The 27,138-nt window shown below is 34.5% G+C and overlaps 1 protein-coding gene across 3 annotated transcripts; it reads right to left on the reverse strand.

Moving 5' to 3' along the window:
- CUNH2orf42 (chromosome unknown C2orf42 homolog) lies at positions 1-27,138 on the reverse strand. 3 transcript variants are annotated; one of them, XM_016161390.2, is made up of 10 exons: positions 27,062-27,138; positions 17,911-18,189; positions 16,699-17,534; positions 15,158-15,268; positions 13,363-13,467; positions 11,802-11,906; positions 9,357-9,464; positions 8,001-8,101; positions 6,461-6,623; positions 1-675 (listed from the first exon to the last, which is right to left on the reverse strand). In XM_016161390.2, exons 3-10 carry the CDS (start codon positions 17,519-17,521, stop codon positions 467-469), a joined length of 1,725 nt encoding a protein of 574 aa, XP_016016876.2. In that variant the 5' UTR covers positions 17,522-17,534; positions 17,911-18,189; positions 27,062-27,138; the 3' UTR covers positions 1-466. The 3 variants fall into 3 exon arrangements, with proteins under 3 accessions (XP_016016876.2, XP_016016874.2, XP_016016875.2); XM_016161388.2 differs by having other exon boundaries at positions 27,009-27,112; XM_016161389.2 differs by lacking the exon at positions 27,062-27,138 and having other exon boundaries at positions 17,911-22,380.

Consider the following 27,138-nt stretch of genomic DNA (forward strand, 5'->3'; position numbering starts at 1 on the left):
GGAGAAACTAGTGACACTGTGCTTTATTTGATAACAATAAAAGGCATGACTGGAACTCTGCCAGGACGGTCCTTAACATTCTGCCCTAACCAGGGGTATTATTAATCTTCCAACATTGTTAGTGTAAGGCAGAGTACTGCTGACAACTTAGAGCATTAGAAGAAGGTTGAAACAAACTCTAATGGGAGTCCTTTAAGAAGGAAAATGAGCTGGTTTTCTTTTTGTTCCTTTAAAAACTCTAGCCAGAAATACCACCCCGTTTATAATGAAGACTACAAAGCAGCACCAAAAAGGCTATTTATAAGAAGAATTTTTTTTTAACAGAATCTACTTGAATACACTGAGAAATTGCATCTTGGCTAAAAGCAGTTCACTAAGGAACAGAGCCATCTAAGTACCTAACTAGTATTTAAAGTTGTCAAGGGGTGGGAATGTGCAAATTTAGCAGCAAAAGACTTGTTTTGCCTCAAGGGAAAGTGATGGTGGTCAGAGGGGCCAGTTCCAAGGACTGGTCCAGAGGGGGCCGCTGGTCTTGGTACTCTGCCACATGTCCATTCCGGTGATGACCGTACTCAAACTTGATCCTGAGCTCACCAATCTTAGATTGGGGAAGGATATCTGGGATCCACTCGATGATGAAAGGTGTTGGTTCCTTTTGATCAGGAGAAGTGTTGCCTGAAGACCGGAAAAAAAAAAAAAGGCAACACTGATTACTATAATTCCAAAATTTGTGTCTAGACAGATTTTACTTGGTTCAGGAATAAAAAAGAAAAAAGCTAAATAAAATAAAATAATAAAATGAAATGAAATGAAATGAAATGAATGAAATAAAATAAAATAAAATAAAATAAAATAAAATAAAATAAAATAAAATAAAATAAAATAAAATAAAATAAAATAAAATAAAAACAGGAAAAACAAGAAGACCCAAGGGAGGGGAAAAGCTATTATTGCTGTATCTATCCCAAAGATGCTGTCTGGCATCCTCGAACAAAATAAGACCCAGACTTTATGAAAACAGGGCCAAAAGAATCCTAAAGAGAGCCCAGAGTGAGAAGAAAGGACAGATGGATAAGATTAAGAGAGACGAGAAAAAGTCAAGTTTCAGCAAAATCAGAAAGAAATAGAATGAAAATTAATGTGGTTCTAAAATATATTACAAATTCTTAATAACCAAAAGAGTGCGGTACTGGATTCTGTCTAGACAGATTAAAAGAACAAAACAGATCTGAAATGGATACAAATAGAATAAAAATTTACCATAAGGTAAAGGCAGTATTTTCAATTAGTAAAAGAAATAATGTTTCTTGTAATAAATGGTATCCGTCAGCCAGATAACTACCTAGAAGGAAATAAATAGTCAAAAGAACCTTACCTCATACCTTACATTCAAAATAAATTTCAGAGGATCAAAGATTTAAACATGAAAATCTCGAGTTAAAGAACGCTACTGAGAAATATAAAACACTAGCAAAATTTTAAACTATATGGTATCATCTTCAAAACTATGGAGATAATTAAGCACAGAAAACACGGTCCATTTAACAAAATGGAATACAAAAGAAAACAGATAACCAACTATATCAATTATAATAAAGGGGATAAATTATTAAAATTGGAGAAAAATCAAAACCAACCATATAATGTTGATAAGAGATTCAAATAAAAGTGTCACAAAAAAATGTTAAAAGGATGGCAAACATCAGAAAAAATGAAAAACAAAGTATCACTGTTGCAATACTGGACAAAGATTTTTTTAGGACAGAAGTTACTTTTACATTAATAAAGTCTTGCTATATAGACAGACTGTATAAACCCCAAATCCATAAATTGAAAACCTAATCCCCAATGTAATGGCAATTGGAGGTGGGGCCTTTTGGAGGTAGCTGGGTCATGAGGGTGGAGCCCTGAAAAAGATGAGTGCCCTTATAAAAAGAGACCTTAGAGAGATACTTTGTCCTTTCTGTCATGTGAGGACACATGTGAAAAGATTGCCATCTATGAACCAGGAAGCCAGCCCTCGCCAGACATCAAATCAGCCAGTGCCTTAATCTTATACTTCCTAGCCTCCAGAACTAGGAGAAATAAATTTATAGTGTTTAAAGCCATCCGGTTTATGATATTCTGTTAAAGCAGCCTGCATGGACGAAGACAAGTATATAACTTATACCAACAATGTAAAGATTAATGAATAGAAACCTCATTTAAATTGGATGGAGTTGAGGGGCCTGTTGGGAGAGCTCCACCACTCATCTCAATTACCCCAGACAAGAAAAGACATACTTTCCATCTCCATCAGGAAGATGTTTTTCTTCTACCTTGCTATTCCATCAGGAATAAGGATCTTCTCGCTTGGCAACCACTCAGCCAATGAAAGACTGTTAAAACTCATCCAAGGAAAAGCTACTACACTTTGAACTCCCAGTTTCCTCCAGTGGATTGATTCATTATTTACAACAGCCCCTCTGAACTTCTTCTTTCCTCTATAAAAGAACGGTTCCTTCTCTTTGCTCTCTGGACTTGTGCATGGTTCCCCATTAGAGCACATGTCCCAAGCTGCAATGCTTTATTGTTTCCAAATAAACCCATTTTTGCAGGAAAAATATCTGGCTGTTTATTTAAGGTCAATACAACATATGTCAGTAACTTTGATGTGCCAAAAACACTGCATTACAATACTTAAAAACTTTTAGAAATATGACTTTTTTTTTTTTTTAGAAATACAAGACATTTAGAGAAGCATAATTATAGTAGGAAATTATATCACAACCCAGTCTTTGGCAGGTCAAAGAAATAATTAATGAAGATAAAAAAGACTTAAATAATAAAATAATGACTCATTTTAAAGCTATATAGGACTTTACATTAGATAAATAACATCTTTGCTAGCGCAAATTCATATATTAAGTTAGTGAGAAAATTTTTGTAAATTCCTAAAAAATAGATATTGAAAACATCTTCTGACCTCAAAATAATAAAATTAGAAATTGATAACTAAGAATATAAAAATCAAAAGCCTCAACCAACTGAAAATCTTAAATACAAAGGTAGTAGAGATACAAATAAACTAAACTGTAATTATAGACTTTAAATATTAACAATAAGAATCTTTTATATTCTTATGCCACTTTAAGAGCTATAAAAATAAAATAATTCTAAGGAAACATTAGATTTAAAGAGATAGGGGACATTATTACAGACAAAAACAAAATAATTTAAAACAAATTTAGAACAATTGATAAATGTAAAAGCCAGTTCTTTGAAAAAGACCATAAAACGGATAAAATTCTGGTAGAGACCACAACTATAGACTTAGAATAGATTTTAAAAGTTATACGATTACCATCTATACCAAAAATTATTAAAATGTACATTGTCGACCTTAAACAAATAGCCAGATATTTCTCCAGTAAAATGGGTTTGTTTGAGAATAACAAAGAACTACAATTTGGGACAGGTGGTCTAATGGTGAACCACGGCAAGTCCAGAGAAACAAAGAAGAGGAATGCTCTTTTATGGACTCAAAAGGGGCTCTTGTACAGTAAGAGTCCATTGGAGGAGACTGAAAGTTTAAAGCCCAGTGACTTTTTATTGGTTAAGTCATGGCAGTCTCCCACTGGCTGTTACTGATTGGGCAAGGAGGAATCTTCTTCCTCCTGCTGAGGTAGCAAAGTAGTAGTATTTCCTGTGGGAGATACAAGGTAGTCTCTTTGTGTTGGGGTCAGTACTGTGCATTGAGTGACACAGCCTGAGAGTTCTTTCTCTAGCCTAATTCATTTTAAATGAAATTTCTGTTTATCAATTTTCACAAAATAATTTAAATTTTGGATGTAAATAGATGAATTTGGGGGGAAATAACATCAAAATTGATTCATGAAAAGATAGAAACCATGAATTCAAATGGAAATCAGAAGAAACTTAACATATTTTAGAGAATTACCTGCAAGAAGAGGTTAGGTCCAGAGAATAAATTCTTTGAAACATTAATGAAACAAGATATTTCCTAAGCTATTTAATTTGATTCGAAGCTCTCCAAAATTATTTTCTATAAATGCGAAGCCCCCAAAAGATAGCCTCCAAAGAAGAAATTTTAGATAGCTAGCCCTATGAATAATCAAAAATCCTAAATAAAACATTAGCAAATAGAACCTATATGCATATTAAAAAAGATCAAGTAGGATTTATTCCTGAAATACAGGATTATGTCAATATTAGAAATTTACTAATACAATTCATTTTAAGTGGGTCAAAAGACAAACATCAAAAGATGGTAAAAAGGCATTCCTAAAATTTAATATTAATTCCTAATCAAAATGCTTAATAAACTCTTAATAAACTATCCCAAATATGATGTTGTTACAACTATAAAAATATTCATATGTAAACAATAACCAACAGCCTACTATTTAATAGTGAAATATAGAGCAACTTTTCCTAGAAAAATATTCTGTGAAATGCTAATGGTATTCCCCTAAAAAGTCTGCCTTGGTCAAGTAAGTTTGTGAAAACATAAAGAAAGTTCAATAGGTGTTTTTATTTCAGGATCTTTTTAATATGCAAATTTATATAATGAATTTATAAGAGAGAGAAATTATATTCTAAAACACTACTCCCTACTGCCTCCCTACTCAAATTGTAACATTTTCTGGGATCTGAGTGTATCTTAAAACCAGGACAGTTTTCATACAGCAAAGTTTCTTTGCCTACCAAAAAAAGTTATTACTAAATTGCCTGAACATCTTACAATCAACAGTCTTGGTATCAAAGAAATATGATATGATATGTAGCATTTCTCAAACTTATTTGACCACAGAATGCTTTTATCACAGAATACTGACCACAATACTTCCATACAAATCTGGAAAATGCTAAACTGGAGGAGTTTTGTGTAGTCTAAAATGATAATCATGGCTGCTAGCTTTACTATTATTTTTGGTTGCCCTTAAAATGCTAATTTAACAAGAAAAAATGATATAGAAACCTTTGATAGAAAACAAAATTATGATTATTTTTCAAGTGATATAACCGATTTCCCAGAAAAAATAGTAAAACATCTGTTATCACTATTAGGTGTTCATTAAGGGGACCAATTTGATAGTAAGTATACTTAATCAAGAGCTTTTTATAAATGGGTGATAATGGGTTAGAAACATGATAAACATGCTACTCATATGAACAGGAAAAAATATGTGTAGGAATATAGTCACAAGAATTTGATGAAATAATTATAAATTCTGAATTTCTCTAAAAAGAATAAATACACAATTAGAGAAATGAAGGAAGATTGCTAGATAGATCACAAAGCTAAGGAAATTAAAATCACGGCTAGCATTCATTCATTCTTCATTTAACATGTCTTTACTGAGTGACTATTTTTGACCAGGCACTATGCTATCTTGGGGTACAGCGATGAACAAGAGTGTCCTAGTTCACTGTCTTGAAAGAGCCTCAGTGGAAAGAGAGGCTAAAAGTGCAGGTTCCTGAGTCTAAAATTGTCTGGGATTGAAGTCCAGCTCCACCACTTACTAGCTTTTTAACTCAGTTTATTCATCTGTAAATAGGGATCACAGAATCTACTTCTTGGTGGGCTGATGAGCATAAAATAAATTAATGCACTGTAAATCACTTAATACCTGGTACAGAGTAGGTGCTCATTAAGTGCTAATTGTTATAGCTGTCATTATTATTATTATTAAATTATTCTATGGCTACTTCAGTATTTGTATAACACTATAAAATATTTTACTTAATATAACTGTAAAAATATTTTATTAAAAGTAGACAAAGAAAAAGCAATTCATCAAATATTAAAGATTAAAATGAAAAGTTTACTCTCAATATTGAGGACTAAGAGGAGGTGGGGTGTTTAATGGGCTATTCTAACGTTTCAGTTGAGAAAGATGAAAATGTTTTAGAGATGGATGGTGGTAATAGTTGTAAAACAATGTGAAAGTGCTTAATGCCAGAGAACTTAAAAACGTTTAAAAGGGTAAACTTTATATTATGTATGTTTTTTAACAATAAAAAAACGTTTAAAAAATTAAGTTGAAGATAGCATGGAAAGCTCTTCATGATGTATTTTTAAGTGAAAAAAGCAGCTGAAGGATAATCCCATGTTTTAGAAATTCTTCATGCACAGAAGAGTCTTAAAGTTTATATACCAAAATGTTAATGGTGATGTGGTCTATTGTGGGTGAGACTACAGGTGGTTTTTATTTTTCTTCTTTATGAAATCTATATTTCATTCTTGATTTTTCTATAATAAACATGTGTAACTGCTATAATTTTACTTTTAGAGCATTGGCTCAAATGAAACAAAACACCTTATCCCTATGAATACCTTTACAAAATGAATAAATGTGCCTTCTTTGTTTAAAGTCAAGATCCAAAGTCTAGGACAATGTATTGCACATGGTTGATAGAACAAGAAGATGCGCTATTGAAACCACCAATCACTTACCAACTTTGAGAAAAGTTTTTAGTTCCAAGGGTCGAAGCACTGGTTGCTTTTCTATACGACCATAGGTTTCTGCTATGCTCTCTACTTCCACTTTAGGGCATTTAAACAGCTCGTAAGTCCCATCCCGGTTCTGGATAAAACTACGGGTAATTTCCAAGGGCATCTGGACATGGAGACAATACCAAGAAAGGTAAGAAAGGAAAAATTTCAAAGTAGACAAACACTTGGGTAATAATAGATCTTTCACGTATTCATTAGTCCTTATTAAGTACATTCAAATTAATTAAAACTTCCCCTTGTATTTTCAAGAAAATTCTGTCAACAAATCTGCCTTTTCTCCCTTACATCATTCATGGCTTTCCATTTTTCTCTATAACTTTAATTTGAATCCCAGCCAAACCATAATGAACTGAACCCCTAACATGGGTTCTTCATGACTACATGACTGCTACTGGCACAAACCTGCTCTAAAATTGGTTTTATTCCTTCCCATACTGCTTTGCTAGAAGCATTCTTCTCCTTAAAACTCTATTGATAGCACCTACAGCTGACCTCACATCCTGTGTGCTTCACACCATCCTTGGGACTGAGCCAGACAGAACTTGAACTGAATTTTGTCTTTGCCACTAAACAGCAGGGTGAGCTTCTCATAGCCTGTTTCTCATCTGCAAAATACAGTTAATACCATTGCATGAATAAGGTGATATAAGTAAATAACACCCAACAGACAGAAGCTCAATGATTATTAGCTTTCTTCTCTCACTGGACTTTACTTTGGGTTGCTCACTACCTCCCTAAACACCATTTGTTCCAAGCTAGAAGCTACCTGTGTGATATTCTGCATTTAAAGAAGTTCCTCAAATGTCTTTAGTGCTAACATAGTCCTTTTTCTAAGGTTCATATATAAGTTCTACGGCTACCAAACAATTTGTTATTTTTATGAACGTAAATGCCTTGAAATTAAACTTAATGCATCAAATCACAAATACTGAATTTTCTATAATATTTCATTCTTGAAAGAAGGGAAAATCCTCAAATTTTCAGGATCTGCTTTAAAAAATGTTTTAAAAATCTAATATTTCCCTTGCAAAAAATACAAACTAAGTAAGGATCATTACTCTAATGAGAACTAAACTGCAGTTTGGGGAGGAGCATCTGATTGTGCTGGGCCCACTAACTTCACAAATAATAGTATATCATCTCAAATTATTTATATACTTTCTAGCTGCCTGCTGGTTAATCTAGGGCTCACAATAATAGCTAGTAGGGGGTCATTACTTACAACAGAAATTATTCCTGCTTTCTGATCCCAAAAGCAAAGAAAAAGGATACTCTAAGATACTTTTTCAAACTAGAGGGAATACCCATTAAAATTGGAGTCAGCACTATAAAGCCATGAATATTTCTGAACAATCTTAATATAAAAAAAGAATTTTCTTTGGTGCCTATAACTAAAATAACTGATGCAAATATAGTTCCCACACTTGCTTTCTTCTATTCCCCTCTCTGCCCTCCCACTATTATAGAAATAGACTCTTACCTCAGGGGTATCTAAGATTTGTTTAACTTGCAGGATATTAGTGATATGCCAGGTATACTTGGAAAAGGTTCCCAGTGGCAAGGCATCTTTTCGAACAAAAGCTTCAATGTAAAAAGGGAACAATATCAGCCTACCAAAAAATAACATTCTCTTTCACTATTTGTTACTGAGATTTTAGAAAGTTCAGTGCAATGCTACTCTTTCCTTATAGAGTCTCAGCACATTTAAAACATAAATTCTAGAGGTGAATAAATAATAGGGTTTGGCAGAAATGTGACAAATCAAGTGATAAGAATTTCTGCTAAGTCTCTGATGCTTGAGATGCTACTTATTTTTAGTATCTTAGAAACTTGTTTGTTTGGTAAAGCTATTCACACAGGACTCCATTATAAAATAGCTTCTCACAACCTCTCACAATTCTAGATATATCAGAGGTCAAATCATAGTCCTTAAAATAATTACACTGAGCTTAAGCCTGCTAACATGGTTGCCAATCCATTGTCCTGCCTGTAGGATTATCAATGGGTTCTATTAAAACTCTGCAAAACTAGCTAAGGGATGGGTTAAAATTAATGTATTAGGCTTAAAGTTTAAACTGGAAGAATCAGCATTGCCTCAAAAGTCATACAGATAAGCTGTGAGAACAAAGATTTTCATGGCCCTAAACACAGTGATTCACAGCTTGTACTAATCAAAAGTAAAATTAAACCTCAAACAGTGTCACAGTCTCTATTATAACATCAAACAACAACTTACTGAAGAAATAGCACTGATTTCTAGCAATCCTTTCTTCCCCCTTTTCTCTCTTATTTCCTTGTAATACCTAATAAGTATCTTGAGATCTCTAGTAGAAAGATGTTATATAAAGATGTTTATCTAAGATGTTATATAAAACCAAGAAATAAATACCAGAATAATGTTATGATACAGTGTTCTGAGCCTAAGAATTACTCTAAAAATAAAATCTTCCTTAATCAAAAATTTAGAATTATGAAAAATGTTTTAGTTTTAGATATATACTGTAATATACTTCCAAGAAGCCAGCCCAAACAATGATTAGAACTGCAATGCTTTTATTGAAATTGGTTCATATCTAGAAAATATGGTGGGGATCTTCATTGTACTTGTTATTCTCTTATTAAATCTGTGCTTTCTGAATCGTTCCATTAACTTGCACTAAAGTAAGTATGGGGCCTTTAGAGAGTATGACCATTATTCTAAGATCTGATTGGCTAACTTCATTCTCTCAGCACGTGACTAGAAGTCCTAATCCTGAAAATGCCACACCATTTTCCCAAACATAATTCTCTAAAGTCAAGACATATATTGCTATTCCTTATGAAAAAATTCTCATACCTGTGGTGGAGTTGGGAAGCCGTTTTTTTGTACTTCCAATAGATATTCTCTGTTGCAAGGCATCAAAAAAAGACTGAGGAATATGGAATACCAGTGGCTCTGGTTTGCCTTTATGAAATAAGAAGAAACACATTTAAAGAAACTCAATGGACTTTCTGATGTGTAGGGAAAGGTGAAAGAAATGGAATTGAGGGGCAGTAATAACTAAAATACCACTGAGATTTCTTCAGAGGCAAAAAGAAAGCTTTGACTGACCTTTATGCATCAAGCACTGTCATCAGCTCTACCCGATTTCTTGAAATCATAAAAAATATAGCAGATCCTTGTCATCCACCAAGGATAACTTTTCAAATCCCCAATTTTATAAACCCCACCACCCCACAGACCTCTCTCTCTTGAAAGGATATATGAAATGAGATGAGAACAATAAGTCTGAGTTGAGAAGGTAAACTTAATTGACTCCTGCTTACTATCCCCAGGGACTTGCTATATGCATTCATGTCTAAGCAAGGAACTGCATGCTCTCTCTCAGACCGTCAGGACCATGAATGCCAGAGACTGCAACATTAGGACACTATTTAGCTAATAAACATCAGCCTTTCTCTCCAAATATGATCTCAAGGCAGGTAAAATGTGTACAAATACTTAAGGACCTCTTAAAGAAACTTAGAAGACACTACGTTAACAAAAAGTCAACAGAAAGAGTTCTGAGTTTTCCTTAAAAAAAAAACTATGCCCAAAGGGCAACCTAGCTCCACCAGAGGGAAAACATCCAGAACCATGTGGATAAACATACAACTTAAAGACTCTTAAAGAAAGACTCTTAAAGATAGCTCACGTGGCTTTTTGAAACAAAGGTCGAGCTGAGAAAAATTAAAATGAAAGGTTTTCTAGAATTATATAGAGACTTTATATTCTTTCAATTGATTTTGCCTACTTTATTGTGTGCAGAATGGCAAGGATAAAATTGTCACTGCTTTTGAGGCACTAAAATATTAATATCTGGACAGTTTAGAGAAGTCACCATACAAAGGAACTTTAAAATCTTTCATTTTAAAATTAGATTATGGGCTACATACAGAGATCATTACAGCTCTAAAATCAATGCTAACTCACCAGAACTCAGCTGAGCTAGAGCTAAAGTTTACAAATTAATCTTGGAAAGCCCTCATAAAAGAGACTGACTCACAGTCCAGGAAAGAGCTGACAGTGACTTGGACAAAGGTGAAGTAATAGAGATAGAGAAGGCGCACAGTATATAGCTTACAATATTGTCAATGTTCTGTTTTCTGTTTTGTGAGGTGAGGTAGTAGGTATTCACTATATTATTTCAAATAATAACTTTTAAAAAAAACACAGATTCTCTCTTTAACTCTCCTTAGTTTATTTTTCTAAAAAGTTCTGAAGTTTTATTTATTCTGAATTAATATAAATAAAACTAAGCATATATCTCAAGACCTCCTTTCTTATCTGTTTCTTCATCTTAAAGTCATAACTGTTCTAATCCTTCAAAACTTTTCTTTTACTGAGTGTCTGCCATCAGGCTACTATTCAGTTTGAGGTACATTATTTTTTAAATGATATTCACAAATTGCAATATATTCAGCAAAGAACATCAAAATGATATGAGATCTGTAAACATGCCATGAGGAATGTTTGAAGACCTGAGATGTACTGCTCTGAAAAGGGGAGACCTATTGGGCAGGGCAACGGGTGTGAGTGCAATGGCAGGGACTGTAATTTTGGAAACCGGAGCAGACCTATTCCAGCAGACCTATTCTGCTACAGTGCAGAACTAGAACCAACAGAAGTATTATATGCAAACATGTCCACTTAATATGAGTGGACCTTCCTCACAGCTATCACTGTTCAACAATGTTATGATCTACATAAAAAGGCAGTGATCTCCTCATTGCTGGTTGAAGCCTGGAAAACCATCTATCGAGGATGCTTTTAAGGCAATGGGCAAGGACTAGCTGGATGGTTCACCTCTGAAATTGCTGAGGTTCCATGAGGCTATCACAATAACACTCAAATCCAGCTATGTTCTCCAATTTTCCTTAGCATGTCTGTGTGATATTATATAACTATTTTAGTCTTACGTGTTTAGATTTTGTCTAAACTTTCTACCCCCTTGCTTCAATTTTAAGTTTGAGAATTAGAATGATCTTCTGAGGTTTTGGTAGTATGCATGCACACACGCACGCATGCACACATGCACACATCAAGATCAAGCTATCTACTTTTACATGTTATTTGCTGTGTTTTTCCTCTTCCATCTCTCAATTCATTTTGCTTATCCTGCATTTAAATTATGTAACTATTCCTTTCTTTCATTTCTAAGTCAAGCCCAGTTACTTTTCTTATCAAAACAGAGAACTACAGTACAATTACTTTAATTTCTCCTACTTTCAGCAACAGCCCAGTTAGGTGACCAATACTTACCATCAAACTGATAGTGCATGGTCTGATGGATGCGTTCTGTGACACTAGCCAGCCAGTCTTGGAAAGATAAGGTCACTTGTGCCTCATCTATCAGCTGACCACAGGCTGAGAAAAACAAAAAACAACTGTTTAGTAACTTTTATCTTTTCTTACAGTATAAAGAGTTAATTGAAGTTTGAAAAAGCTAAGGAGTGTGCGGAGATTAAAAAAAAAACAAAGCTGAAATTCAAACAAATTAAGTAAAATGGAAGAGTTTAGAATTTTTTTTTTTTTTAAAGAATCCATTTAGAAAAAAAGAAATGAAAAGATCTGTGATACTAACAGGTCCAATAATAGTAGTAACTACAAAAAGTTTGCAGTCTTTCAATACTAAACTGCAAATTGAAGAATGGCTGTTTCAAAGATTAATTGGTCTTATTTCTGATTAATATGTCTGCATGAATAGACTTACCATTCTATTCTACTTCTCCTGAAATTCCCTTTTGTTAAGATACAATGCCTTAACTATTATCCATTTGAAATTGAAATTCTCATAGATCAATGTATATAGTGATAATTTAAATTAAAAGCTATTTTTCTTTCTTCTTTGTGGTAAAGGAATTTTTAAATTTTCTACCTGATACAGTTGATCTGTTTACTTCCTGACCTTCCAAAAACATTTATTACTAGAATATATAAGTTCTTAATTAGTTAATTAAGATTTGGTCTTAAGTTATTTTATGTTTATGTATTGCTCTTCAAAATCAGAGTATGAGGACAAGAACCCATCCATATTACATAGCTAACCATACCATAGCTATTCAATAAATACTACCAAAATTGAACTAAACAAATTTATGTGTGTGTGTGTGGGGGGCATTCAAGTTTTTTATTATGGCAAAATACACATAGCGTATAATCATTAAATTAAAACGAATCTCTTTAAATAGGTAAATGTGAACATGGAGCAAAGTCAAAAGGTAGATGGTATACAGTGAAGAGTCTGACTAAATGATTTTTATACAATGTATGAGGAGAGTTAAAAAAAGGTTGATTCCCAAACGTCCAAGCTTAATTATTCTCAGTAGGAAAGTGAGATATATATATATATATAAATATATGTTATGTTCAAATTAAGTTATTCTGTCTCATAAATTCAGAACAATAGCTATGCTATTGCTTTTAGGTATGTATTCAAACTACACTAACTTTGGAGAACAGACTATATTGGTCTTTCTCAACAAACATTTATCACTGAATAATTACAAAACATGTTTCTTCTTCAACTTTAAATCTCCATACCAACTGCATGTGGGTAATACACAAGAGGAAAAAACCTTCAAAATATCTGCTGCCAAAACATGTTGGTAATTTGTTGTATTTGTCATTTAAAAGCACAATTTTATTTTGAGCATGATTTGAGACCAGTGGGACAGGACAGACCTCAGCCTCAGTGCCTACTAGTGTTCATCTTAGTACTCCTTAGGAGACAATATGCAATGTTTCTTTGGATTTATCACTTAAAAGCTTCTTCAGGATGATTTTCCACCTCTTTAGCCTATTCTGGGGCAGGGAAACTTACCCTGCCTTTTTAATGAAGAAGCAACCACAGGCTTTTTCAGGCCACTTTTCCTTAGATTACTGTTCACTGCATCTTGAGGCAACAGTGAACTGTTCGTCTGTGCACCTAAACCACAAATCATTATAGTGTTTAATAACATGTTTGTAGAATATAAATCAATTCGATATTAATTTCTGAAGAGTCTAAAACATACAAAGACTTTGCTAACTTCTAAGTTAGCTTCAGTATCTAGAAGGAATTAGCATTAGCCTTTATATATAACATTTAAGTTTCTTAAGCTTAACAGAAAATTGCGGGGAGGGGGGGGGGACCGCAAGTGAAAGGAAGGAAAAAATTCACCCATTGCTCCCGCCTCTCAGACAATCATTAATTTTCTGGTGAACTATCTTCCATTTTTTCTATGAATATATTGCTTTGCTGATTTTTTGATTTTTAAGTAGCTGTGATTTTTATCAGGATTGCCAGATTTAATGAAATTTTAAAAATTTTCAAATAAATGAATAATTTTTAACATATATATGTACCAAATGTTGCATGGGAGATACTTATACTCAAAAATTATTCATTATTTGAACAGTTTGTACTTCATCTGGCTACTGAGTGATCTAAATATTTCTCCAAATTCTTTGTAATAATTTTTAACAGTTGCCTTATAGTCTATCAGGCGGCTTTAACATGGTTTTTTTAAACTATCCCCAGTGGCTGGTCCTTAGTTGTTTCTAATTTTTCAGTATTATAAAGAACTATAAAATGAGCATCTCTGGACAAAATGCTTTTCCTGTACCAAAGATTATTTCCTTAAAAAAGGATTATTTATAAGTAGACTACTGTGTCCAAGGGCAGGAACTTTATTTTTTGAATTGCAAGTTTTCCCAGGAAAGACCAACAAGTAAACATTTAACAACAATCTCTGCTCTATATTGCTGCCATAATTACCTCTTAAAAACACAAAAATACTCATGCCACTTTGGTCTCTATCTTTTCCAACTCCTGTGCATGACCATCTGACCCACCTCAAGCAATATTCCCTATGGGCAGGAACATTTTTAAGGTTCTTAGCGGATATTGCAAACTACTTTTAAAAAAGACTATAGCAATTTACACTACACTTGCCATGCCAGAGAGCCTGAATTTCACCTATGCCTCTCATCATTTTTTAAATCTTTGCTAATTTGGTAGCAAAAAATATTTTATTCTAATTTTATATTTATAAAACGTATGCATTTCTCTGTTCACTAGTGAGTTTGGAGTTTGCTCCACATTTGTGGTCCAGGTAATATTTTCTTTTTGTTATACAGCCTAGATCTTTTGACACTACTAGGGTTCTGCAGCATTTTCACGTGATGTATATGAGCCCTTAATTGACACTGGTATTATCTGAATTAAAAAAGAAACTATATATATGATGCCACATGTTGAAAATGCAAGTAACAAACTATATTCCTAAAATAGTGTGGAGAATATAATTAACCATTGTCACAAGTTTTTTAAAACACTCTATGGATAAAAACCTCATAAGACTGTCCTAAGGCAGGTTCAGGTATAAGACTAGGCTAAATGTTTAAGGGCTGAACAAATATATTCAGTAATAAGAATGGAATCTGCCTGGATCTTATATTTGGCCAGTAAAACTAATTTTTACCTTGACTGGACAAAGAATCGTTAATGGGAGGTAAAACTTTAAGGAAAAAAAAAAATATATTTCTTGTAATTGCTGAGATTCAGTGAAACATAAAAAACACAGTAAAACAATCTCTAAAGATAACACCATCAAACAAACCAGACAGCTTCTCACCAGATACTTCATCCTTTCTCCTCTTCTTTGCCTTAGAGGCAGTAGACTCACAAGCTGGTACAGTTGATTCTGAATGGCAACCCAACTGGGGCACAATAATCTCTTTAAGACCTAAAATAGAACCAATTTCTGAATTATTAATTCTAAGAAGTATGGGCCCCTACCTAGAAAAAATTTATTTTATAAAAATCCAAATCACCAAACAATGGAGTGATTGCTGGCATTAAAATAATTTACTTTGAAATGCAAATCAAAAACACAACGAGATACCACCTCACACCTGTTAGAATGTCTATTATCAATAAGAAATAACAAGTGTTGGAGATGACTGGAGAAAAAGAAACCCTTATACACTCCTGGTGGGAATGTAAATTGGTATAGCCACTATGGAAAATACTATATAGGTTCCTCAAAAAATTAAGAATAGAGCTACTTTATGATCCAGCAATCCCTCTTCTGGGTACTTACCCAAAAAACTTGAAAACATTTATTCATAAAGATATACATACCCTATGTTCACTGCAATGTTAACCATGGTATCCAAAATATGGAAGCAACCTAAGTGTCCTTTCAATGAATGACTGCATAAAGAAGATGTAGTACATATATACAATGGAATACACTCAGTCATTAGAAAGATTGAAATATTGACATTTGTGACACCATGGATGGATCTTGAGAGTACCATGCTAAGCAAAATAATTCAGACATAAAAGGACAATAATAATATGAATTCACTCATATGTGGGATATAAAACAGAAACCAAAAAATGAACTAATAAAACAAACCTACAAACTCACAGACACAGACAATAGTCTGAAGGTTACCAGAAGGGAAAGGGGGTTCAGGGAGGATAAAAAGGGTAAAGGGGGTCAAATATATGGTGACGGAGGGAGACCAGACTATGGTGGTGAATTGTACACCTGAAACCTATTAATGTTATTAACCAATGTCACCTAAAATAAATTTTATTTAAAAAGAGACTGTGGACCTATATTAAAAAAAAAAAAAAGAACATTAATGTGATAGGAGGCTCTACAGAGAAATGCAAAACTAAAAAGTTGAGAGCTACTACCAACTAAAGATTATTAAGTGAAAATAAAAAGCATCTATAAGATAAAAATGTTAACACTTCTAAAGGTCTTTTTTTGAGCAAGATACTTGTTTCCCCCAATTTCAAAGATAAGAAACAAGCAAACAAAGCCAAATAAAAGGGATTTTTTGTTGTTGTTTTTTATTAATATAGGGTATCTGCGGAAGAGTAAAAAAAATTAAAAGCAAAGCTAACTTTGCTAGATTCACTGTCTCAATAAAAATGTCTGATTCTTTTGATCATTAATTTCAACCAACCAACCAACCAACCAATCAACCAACCAACCAACCTTTATGCAAGTGCTGACTGGGATTAAAAGAAGGAATGCTTTTCATTTGAATTATCTAGCAACTGCTTCTGAAGGTTGCTAGGACAATCTCCAAATGCCATCAGTGGAACTCTTTCATTGCCATTTTAGAAAAACACTGTGTCAACCATACCACCTACCGCTGGAATCAAAATTTAGGAAGTCTGAGAATTCCTGAGCCAATGTCTCGTCACTGGCAAAGGCACAGATGCAAGCAAAGAAATGAATGCATCTCTGGGCTGCCTCATCCTTGGAGGCATTCGACTTGGGCGATTTCAAAGTCTGGCAGGAGCAGAAGAAACGGCGCTCGGGCAAACTTTTGGCACTGATTTTCTGCACAAAGGATGTATGCAAATACCCCAAACTATGCTTCTGGCTTGCCTTGCATTTCACCACCAAAATGTTTTTAGTAATTCTCTGTACAAGGGGACCTGTGGGTTCTGTAGCCAACTGCCAGATAGTTTGCTTGGTTTCTGGGGAGGCCTGCATTGCATTCAGGACTGAGCTCTTTAGAGTCAGAGGGGTGGCCTCTGCCTGGCAGTTCACTGCCAGCTTGATGTGCTGGCACTGGTTTTCCACAACGCCCTGGGTGGCAGCTTTCAGGCATGAGGGAACATAACACCGTCCAGAGCTCAGCTGAGTGATGATTGTCCCATCCACTGTCTGGATTGTTGTCTCTGAAACACCGAGCTCCACAAAGCATCGGTAATCAGGCCCCCGGTCTCTTTGCCGCACTGAGTAAACTTGCAGATCAGAGCCTGTTATGATTTTGACAGCTTCAATACTAGGCTGCTTCCGTGCACCATAGCGGAATATGGTTCCACATGTCTTGTTCTTACAGCTCAGTCCCCGAGTTCCATTGTACGTGCCGCATCGAGGACACTTTCTGATTCCCCTCAATGTAGCCTTCCCCAAATCAGATAAGAAAGCTGGGACGTTAGTCCTCAGAGAGTTTGGTTCCATTTTTCACAGGCCCCTAGAAAAGGCAATAAGCCCATCAATATGGGTATGTATTCATATACACACAAAGTTAAAATCACTTATGATTTAGTACAGAAAGTGAAATGTAAAGAAGCTATCCACTATTTTCAAATCATACCCTTAAAAAACAGAACATCAATTTAAATCCTCAAAATAAAAGTAAAACATTGCCTTTCATCTCTCTATATTTTGAAATATCCTAACGTAACAACTAAAGTATTTCTTTAGGTTTAATTCTGTTCTATACAACAACCTAGATTAATTAACCTAATCTCTATATGCACAATGTTTAACTTGAGCAAGGACTGGAGAATGTGAACAATTAGTTCTTCCCCTTCCACCATTCTTCACAAAACCCGGCCCAATCCTACCTGTATGAGCTGCCAGAGCATCCAGAAAACAGTGTGACCTAAATTCATAAGACCTAAAAGGTGTTTCATTAGTTTGTGATGATCACAGAGGACAGGTGGAGACATAATCATTTACAGAGTAAATGTTACTGCTTAATCCAAAGCCTTCTGAAGTTTGAACTCCATGGTGTAAGAATGTAGACATTCTATGTCCTCCTTGGCCAGCCAATGGCAAAGCTCCTGCCCAACGTTTCACAATCAAAGAAGATTCCAATTGCCCTAAGCGGAGATTTTGGCAGTCTATAAGTAAAACAAGAAAAAATATTAAAGTTATACAAAAACATAATGATTCTTTCCTCAGAAGAGGAATCTAAGTCTTTCATAAATATTTGAGAAATATTTGACAGAAATTGGCATGGAAATGGTTGTTTTGTACTTACAATTGCAAGAAGGTAAAATAGTGCTAATGTCATTACATACGGAGTTGTCAAGAGAGCTATAGTATATAATTGGTCAAACACTCATTCTCCTAATAGTATTACATTAGTTTTAGAGCACATTATGCTATTCCAAGTGCTTTCACATTATTTCATTTGAACCTCACAATATTAGTATCTTATTTGAGCCAAAAAAAACCCATTCTTCAGATAAAAATTAAAAAGTAACTTGCAAAAAAAAAAAAAAATACCTTGCCTGAGGTCACCCAGCAAAATTAGCAATGCAGTTTCCACTAACCCAATGCCTGCTAAGAGTGTGAATGAAACCCTGCTTTTAATTTTCCAATATTATGAAAAATTTCAAACATATAAAAAAATAAGACTTATACACTGATCTCCATATACTCACCCACTAGATTCTACAAGTAACATTTCATTGTATTTGGTTTATTACATTTCTATCCATCCTTCTCCATCAACCCTGCTTATACTTAGATGTACTTAAAAGTTCAGTTGCAGACATCAGTTCAGCATGCATATTATTAACTAAAGTTCAGTATTTTTTAATACTTTTTTAAAAAGGTAATCTGCTTGTGATTCTGAAATAGGCTGTTAGCATTGATTTTCCCCCTTGACCCCCAAAATTTTTCCTCCACATATTTTATAGTCCACTAATTAACAAACTGAAAAGTACAAAAGTCTAAGAATGAACTAATCCCCCAACTGAATATTTGCTGAGTATCACTGAGTGCATAAAGCTTTGTGAAATATGATCTATAGCAGGGTTTCTCTACCTTAGCACTACTGACATTTAGGGCACGGTAATTCCTGGTTGTAGAAGGGTATCCTATGCATTGCAGGATATTCAGTAGTAGCCTTGGTCTAAATGCCAGTTGCAATCCCCACCCGCCTTCTCCACGAGTTGTAAAAAAACCAAAAATGTCTCTAGATAATAGAGATTATTATGTATTCTCATTCGGCCAAACATGAGTTCTTCGGAGGGAATGTTATTCCAAAGCCAAAAGATGGAGGATTTAGTTTGCCCTTTATCACCAATTATCTCTGTAAATAAGACTTTTAACTTTTGAGCTTCAGGTTGTTTTTCATTTGCAAAATAGAAAAAAATTTATATATACATATGTGAAAGAGCTTAGCTAAAAATTACATTGATAATGATGACTTACCATATCATTAAAGTGGAAAAAAGAACACTTTGCTCATTATGGGAGAAACTGGTTTGCCAATTATGTGTGGTGAAGCCTTAAGGTGCTGTGGTTTTTAGCATTATCATGGGAATTTCACTTTTTCCTCTAATTTTTTTTCTTTTATTTTTTCAGTTATGCTCTGCAGAGGGCAATTTGTTAGTACCTTTCAAAATTGCAAATGCACATTTATTTTTTAAAAATTTTTAATTTTGGAATATTTTAGATTTCCAGAAAAGGTACAAAGATAGTACACAGAGTTCCTGTATCCTCTTTACCTAGTTTCTCAAATGTTCACATCTTAATAACCACGGGAATTTGTCAAAACAAAGGTTTAAACATTGGTACAATACATAACTACAGACTTTATTTGGATTTCAGCAGTTTTTCCACTAATGTCCTTTTTTCTAAAAATAAACTTTTTGTTTTAGAATAATTTCACACTTTCCGAAAAGTTACAAAGATAGAATACATCATGTACTACCATGAGACATTTGTCAAAACTAAGAAGCCAACATTGGCACATTATTATTAACTAAACTCTAGACTTTGTTCTTTTCACTGTTCCAAGATCCAGTTCAAAACACCACATTGCACTTAGTTGTCATGTCTCCTTAGTCTTCTCTGATCTATGAGTTTGTCTTTTCTTGTTTTCCATATCGTGGCAATTGAAGAGTCAGATATTTTATCAAATACTCTTCAATCTGGGCTTATACTTTCTCTGCATATTACTTTTGACCCAGTAATTCCACTAATAAGAATTTATTTACAGATATACTCCCACATGTGAAATGTGGGACTTATAAGGTTACTCACCAAAGCATTTCTGTAACAGGAGAACATCAGAAGTAGCGTAATGTCCTCAAAAAGGAATTAAATTAATTATGGTATATCCATATAATGGAATACCTTTTTAAAAAATAAAATACTTTCACAGCTGTTTAAAAAAAGACTGAGAAAGTGTTTTATGTGTTGATCTTTCAGACCTTTAAGAAATTTTAAGTAGAAAAGGAAGATGCGACACAGCATTTATAATATACTGTCAACTGTGTATAAAAGGCTGGGGGAAACAAATTTGTATTAGCTCGTAAATGAAATACAAATGTTTAAAACTCTCTAAAAGGATAAACTAATAACAGTTACTTTATTGGTGAATATGGGACAAGAGTGGGAGGGAAACTTTTTACTGCATACCCTTATATTTTATTTTTGTGACCTTAAACAAATAGCCAGCTATTTCTCCAGCAAAATGGGTTCATTTGGGAACAATAAAGAATTGCAATTTGGGGCATGTAATCTAATGGCGAACCACATGCAAGTCTAGAGAAATAAAGGACGGGAACACTTTTATAAACCTGGGAGCCACTATTTGTTAAAAAAAGAGTCCATTGGAGGAAAGTTCAAAGTACAGTGACTTTTCATTAGCTGAGTTGTGGCAGTCTCCCATTGGCTGTTACTGGGCCAAGAGGAATCTTCTTTCCTCCTACCGAGGTAGTAAAGTAATATCATTTCTTCTGGGAGATGCAAGGTAGTATCTTCCTGTTGGGTTCAGTAGTATGTTGAGTGACACCTGCAGGAGCGTTCTCCCTTCTAGCTTCCTGACTTCATTTTAAAAGAGGTTTGTTTATTAATTTTCACATGTTGAATCATGTAAATATATAATCTTTTAAAAAATGTAAATTAAAAAATTTAGAGATTAAAATAGTCATCTTACAAAATTATAATATATGACCTCTTTATGCCCTATTCCTAGCACTACCACTATCCCCACATGGCCCCCGCAAAAACCCCTACCACTAAAGTGTAACTACAGTTAACAGGCTGGCATATATCCACCAGATTATTTTCTTTACATTATAAATAAATATACATATAAATGTAGGTTATTTGTTTTTAGAAAAATGGAATTACATTATACATATTGCTCTGAAGTTTTTCTTAACATTTTATCATAGCTTTCTTTCCATGTCACCAGAAAAAGCTCTAAACACCATTTTTAACGACTATACAGTCATCTAGAGAGTGCATATACCATTGTTTAACTAGCTCTACCCTGGGATTTTAGTTCTAGACAATACTGCAATGAATATCCTAAACATTATTCGTAGTACATAGATGAACATATTTCGGAATAGATTCTGAACATTCTTTCTAGTTTCCTTAGAAATGTGTTAGGGTACGGAATAAGATTTTATTGGGAGAAAAAGGTTCTACTTCTAAAAATGTCTGAAAACTGCATCAGTGATTTTAAACGTGAATAAGGCGAGGGGATCCACATAACCTTGACCAATAAACTAATTTACTAAATTTCAAAAATTATATAAAAGGAAAGTTAAGAGCAAACATTATCATTAAAAATATCTTATTCCCCCATCTCACTTTCTATACTCAAATAAATTCCAGGCAGATAAGCACAAAAGTGGAATTGCTAAGATAGTAGAATAAAAAAAGGGGTAGACTTTTAAAAGTATATTTTAAAGATATCAGAATGATGGCCTAAATGACACAAAATCCAGAAAACACAAAATATGGATTAAATTTTTTCCTGATTGTACCAGTGTTTTTTAAAAAAACACTTATTTATCGAAGTGTATTTTACATACCATAAAATTCACCCATTTTAAGTGTACAATTCAATGAGATTTACTAAATTTATAGAGTTGGACATCTATCACTATCATCTAATTTTAGAATCTTTCCATCACCCACAAAAGATCCCTCTTGCTGTTTTCAGTCAATCACTATTCCTACCCCTAGACAATTACTAATCTGCTTTCTGTCTTTATAGATTTATTTTTTGGGGACATTCATTTAGATTGAATCATACAATATGTGGCCTTCTGTGTCTGGCTTTCACTCAATATAATGTTTTCAAAGTTTGACCACATTGTAGTATATATCAGTACTTCATTCCTTTATATTGCTGAATAGTATTCCATTATATGGATATATCATTTTGTTTATCCATTCACCAGCAGACAGATATTTGGATCATTTCCAATTTTTGGCTAGTATGAACACTGCTGTTGAGAACATTAACATACAACTCTTTGTGTAGACAAATGTCTTCATTTCTCTTGAGCAGACACCTACAAATGGAATCACTGGGTCGTGAAAGTTTCTGTTTAACTATTTAGGAAGCTGTGAAACTGGCTGTACTATTTTACATTTACACCACCAACATAAGAGAGTTCCTGTTTCTCTACTTTCTGGCCAACACGATATTATTGTCTTCTCGATTATAGCCATTTGATTAGTGAGTGTGAAGTGGTATCTCATTGTGGTTTTAACTTGTATTTCTCTAATGAATAATGATATTGAGCAACATTTCTCACGTTTATTTAGCCATGTGTCTATCTCTTTGGGGAAAGAATTATTTATATATTTTGCCCATTTTAAAATTAAAACTGATATCTGATGACACAGAAAAATTTTCTACATGAAAAGAGTATCATAAACTAAGTCCAAAGACAAAAACAAACTGAGCAACAAAAGTAATGCAAGATGTACACTAAAAACTATAAAACATCATTGAAAGAAATTAAAGACCTAAAAAATGGAAAGACATCTCATTTTAATGGACCAAAAGACTTAATACTGTTAAGATGGCACTACTCCCCAGATTGATGTACAGATAGAATGTAATCCCTATCAAAATCCCAGATACTTTTTTCTGCAGAAATTAACAAGATGATCCTAAATTTCACATGGAAATGCAAGGAACCTGGAAAAGCCAGAACAATCTTAAAAAGAACAAAGTAGAAATCATACTTCCTGATTTCAAAACTTACTACAAAGCAAATTAAGACAAAGAAGGATAAATACTGTATGATATCACTTCTACATAGAACCTAAAACAGCCAAACTCACAGAAAAAGAATAGAATCATGGTTGCCAGGGGCTGGTGGGTGGGAGAAATGGGGAGATGATGGTCAAAGGATGCAAACTTCCAGCTACAAGATGAATAGGTACTGGGGATCAAATGATACTGTGTTATATACTTGAAAATTGCTGAGAGTGTATCTTATATATTCTCACCACAAAAAAGAAATTGTAATTATGTGACATGGAGGTGTTAGCTAAGGCTATGGTGGTAATCATTCTCCAACATATAAGTGTATCAAATCAACATGTTTGTACACCTTAAAATTATACAATATTATATGTTGATTATATCTCAATAAACCTGGGAAAAATAATGTGGTACTGGCATAAGCAAAGATATACAGATCACTGGAATAGAATTAAGAGTTCAGAAATAATTCCTCACATTTATGATTATTTGATTTTTGACAAGGATGCCAAGATCATTTAATGGGGGAAAATATAGTCCAATTAACAAATGGTGATGAGAGAACTGGGTATACTCTCCAAAAGAATGAAGCTGGAGCCTCACTTCACACTGTATACAAAAATTAACTCAGAATGGATCACAGATATAAATATAAAAGCTAAAACTATAAAACTCTTAGAAGGAAATGTAGGAGCAAACATTCATTATCTTGAATTAAGCAATGGTCTCTTAGATATGACACAAAAAGCCTATGTGACAAAATTAAAAAGAGAAATTTGACTTTATCAAAATTTAAAAATATTTGTGCTTCAAAGGACACCATCAAGAAAGTGAAAAGACAATCCACAGAAGGGGAGAAAATATTTACAAGTCAAATATATGATAAGGGACTTGTATCCAGAATATGTAAAGAATACATTAACAATAAAAAGACAAATAATCAGGGGTGGCTCCATAGTGTAGTGGTTAGCACGCATATGTCTACTTTACATGCAGAAGGTTCTGGGTTCACGCCCAGGTGGAGCCATGAACCATACCCCAGGTGAGCCAGGCCCTCACTCCCACCCTAAGTGCACCAGAGGTGCCAGGCCCCCTGAGTGCACAGTGTGTGGCAGGGGGAAAGGTGCTTGGTCCCAGGGGCACCTGGCCCCGAGTGCATGCTTCAAGTGTGTGGGAGGAGATGCCCCACCTTTACAGATCCAGTTCTTAAGGGGAAACAGCAATATCCATAGGTCAGGGGTGGAAGTGGGAGAGGAGAGGATTAAAAGAGGTGTCGGGCGGGGGTGGGGAGGTACATATAATCCAATTTAAAAATGGGCAAAGGATCCAAATCAATATTTCTCCAAAGATATACAAATTGCCAATAAACACATGAAAAGATGTTCAACATCATGTCATTAGGGAAATGCAAATCAAAAGCACAATGAGATGCCACTTTATAGGCACTAAGATGATTAAAAAAGACAGACAATAATGAGTGTTAACACGGATATAGAAAAACTGGAATTCTCACTTATTGATGATGATATTGTAAAATGGCATAGCCACTCTGGGAAATTGATGGTTCCTCAAAATATTAAAGAGAGTTGCCATGTAACTCCCAAGAGAATATTTGCCCAAGAGAATTGAAATACAAAAATTTGTACATGTGTTCATAGTGGTCTCATTCATAATAGCCAGAAAGTAGAATTAATCCAAATGTCCATCAACTGATGAATAAACAAAATGTGGTATATCCATACAATGGAATATTATTTGGCCAATAAAGAGAATAAAGTTCTGATACATGCTAAAAAATGGATGAATGAACCTTGAAATATTATGCTAACTGAAAGAAGCCAGACAAAAGGCCATACTTGTATGATTTCATTTAAATGTAATAATATACAGAAGAGGCAAACGCATACAGTCAGAAAGTAGATTAGGGTCTAGAGGTAAAGGGGGAATTGCGACTGACTGCTAATGAGTATGAAGTTTCTTTTTGTGGTGATGAGAGATTACACAACTCTGTGAATATACTAAAATCATTGAATTGTAACACTTTGAAAGTGTGAATTCTATGTTATGTGAATTACATTTCGATAAAGTCATCATTAAAAATAGAAGGAAAATATTTGGAATGCAAATGCCAAACAGCTGATATCCTAAAATAAGAGTTTTTGCAAATCAATAAAAAAAGAAACAAGCCCATTAGAAAAATGAGCAAAGGATATGAAAAGACAGCTTATAAAATAAAAAAATAATTTTAAAGGTCCAAAATTCAACCTTAAAATAAGAGGCAAATTAAAACAATATTTTGGCAAAATTACAAAAAAAGATGTTACCATTGTGTTCATGATTCTGTACATTGTTGGTGAGTGTAGAGAGCAACATCCTCTTTAAAGGGATGTAAATTAAAAAAACGCAAAGCACATACTTTGACTTAGCAATTCCACTTTTCATGAGTTACATTTCCACATGTACACAAAGTATGTATAGGGGTACTCCATGACGGGTTACCCATAACTGCACAAGAATAGAAACAGTCTAAGAGCTGACTAAATTATGGTGTAACCATACAATATGCCGGTATAAAACCACTAAAAAGAATCGGACAGATCTACATGTATTGATAAGGAACAAGTATCAAGACAGACTGTAGAGTGAAAAATGTTGTAGTACTTCGTGTATGTTACTCTTGATTTTAAAAAGATGGGGTGATACACACATACAGAATATCTATTGCTTCAGAAGTGACTTGGGACTTAGGAAACAGAAAGTGGGAGGAGGAATTACATTTCACTGTTTTCAAATATTTGAATTTTAAACATGTACTAGTATCACTTATCAGAGTCTATACTGAAAGCATATACAAACAAGTAACATAACTTGTAAAGAACCTGTTTTTGAATCCTGCCTGTAAAAGGGTGTCCCTCGGAACAATGGTGAATGGACTGGTGCTGGCGGGGCTAACACATGAATGCTCCCTGGAAGTGGTGGGTTTTCACCCAGGTACTATTGGGCTGTAAGCTATACAGTTTAGTGGATGCGGTTTAATGCCTGTGAAGCAGTCAGTGAAGAAATCGAATGATCATTATGAATAAAAACAAAAAACAAAAAACACCCCTGCTAACACGTTTACTGAGTACAAGTAAGCCCTTCCAGGTATTCACTCAAGCAATGTTCACCGTGATCCAGAAACAGAAGTACTGTTTTACTCATTTTTAGAAATGAGGAAATTTGCTCAGAGAAAGTAATGATATGATGAATGTCTCATAGCCAGCTACCAGATAATCTACCGTAAATTTGGAATCTGCTGGATTCCTTGTCAAACCACAAGTGAGACGAAGGGGGAGGACGAGAAGCCAGAACTCTCGACTCCTGGTCCAGGGGTTCCATTAACCTGCACGGCCACAGAAAATCGCAGAAAGCCAGCCGGGACAATGGGGAAATGCGTATGGGAAAAGGGACAGCGGAACGCGCACCTAGCGCCAGGCTTCCGCGACCCGGCCAGCCCCTAGACACACCACCCGGGACCTGTTTCCCGGCGTCCTCTCCGCGGGACGGCTCACTTCCGGTCCTAAGCAGGCCTGAGCAGAAGCATCACCTGGCTGGCAGCCTGCTCCATGGACAAGCTTTCCATTGGGATTCCAGGCTCTACACCCTTGTCCCCCGCGCCCCCGCCTTCTGTCAACACAACCCCCTTACCTGCTCTGCTCCCCCCCGCGGTCCCAGGGCCCCACGCTGATGACCGCCCTCACCTCCTCTCTCTTCGCCTGCCGCGGTCTTTTACAAACGCGGCCAAACCGTTCTCTGTAACGACAGTCGTTATTGGTCA

Source organism: Rousettus aegyptiacus, unplaced genomic scaffold, assembly GCF_014176215.1.
Source record: "Rousettus aegyptiacus isolate mRouAeg1 unplaced genomic scaffold, mRouAeg1.p scaffold_m13_p_7, whole genome shotgun sequence".
In the NCBI taxonomy this organism is placed as follows: Eukaryota; Metazoa; Chordata; class Mammalia; order Chiroptera; family Pteropodidae; genus Rousettus; species Rousettus aegyptiacus.

Excerpts from the sequence above, each read along its gene's own strand:
- CUNH2orf42 (XM_016161390.2), bottom strand. The coding sequence starts at position 17,521 with ATGGAACCAAACTCTCTGAGGACTAACGTCCCAGCTTTCTTATCTGAT. Across the intron at positions 15,269-16,698 it reads CCTAAATTTTGATTCCAGCG|GTCTTAAAGAGATTATTGTG; the intron begins GTAGGTGGTATG and ends GTTCTATTTTAG. Across the intron at positions 6,624-8,000 it reads AAATCTTAGATACCCCTGAG|ATGCCCTTGGAAATTACCCG; the intron begins GTAAGAGTCTAT and ends CTCCATGTCCAG.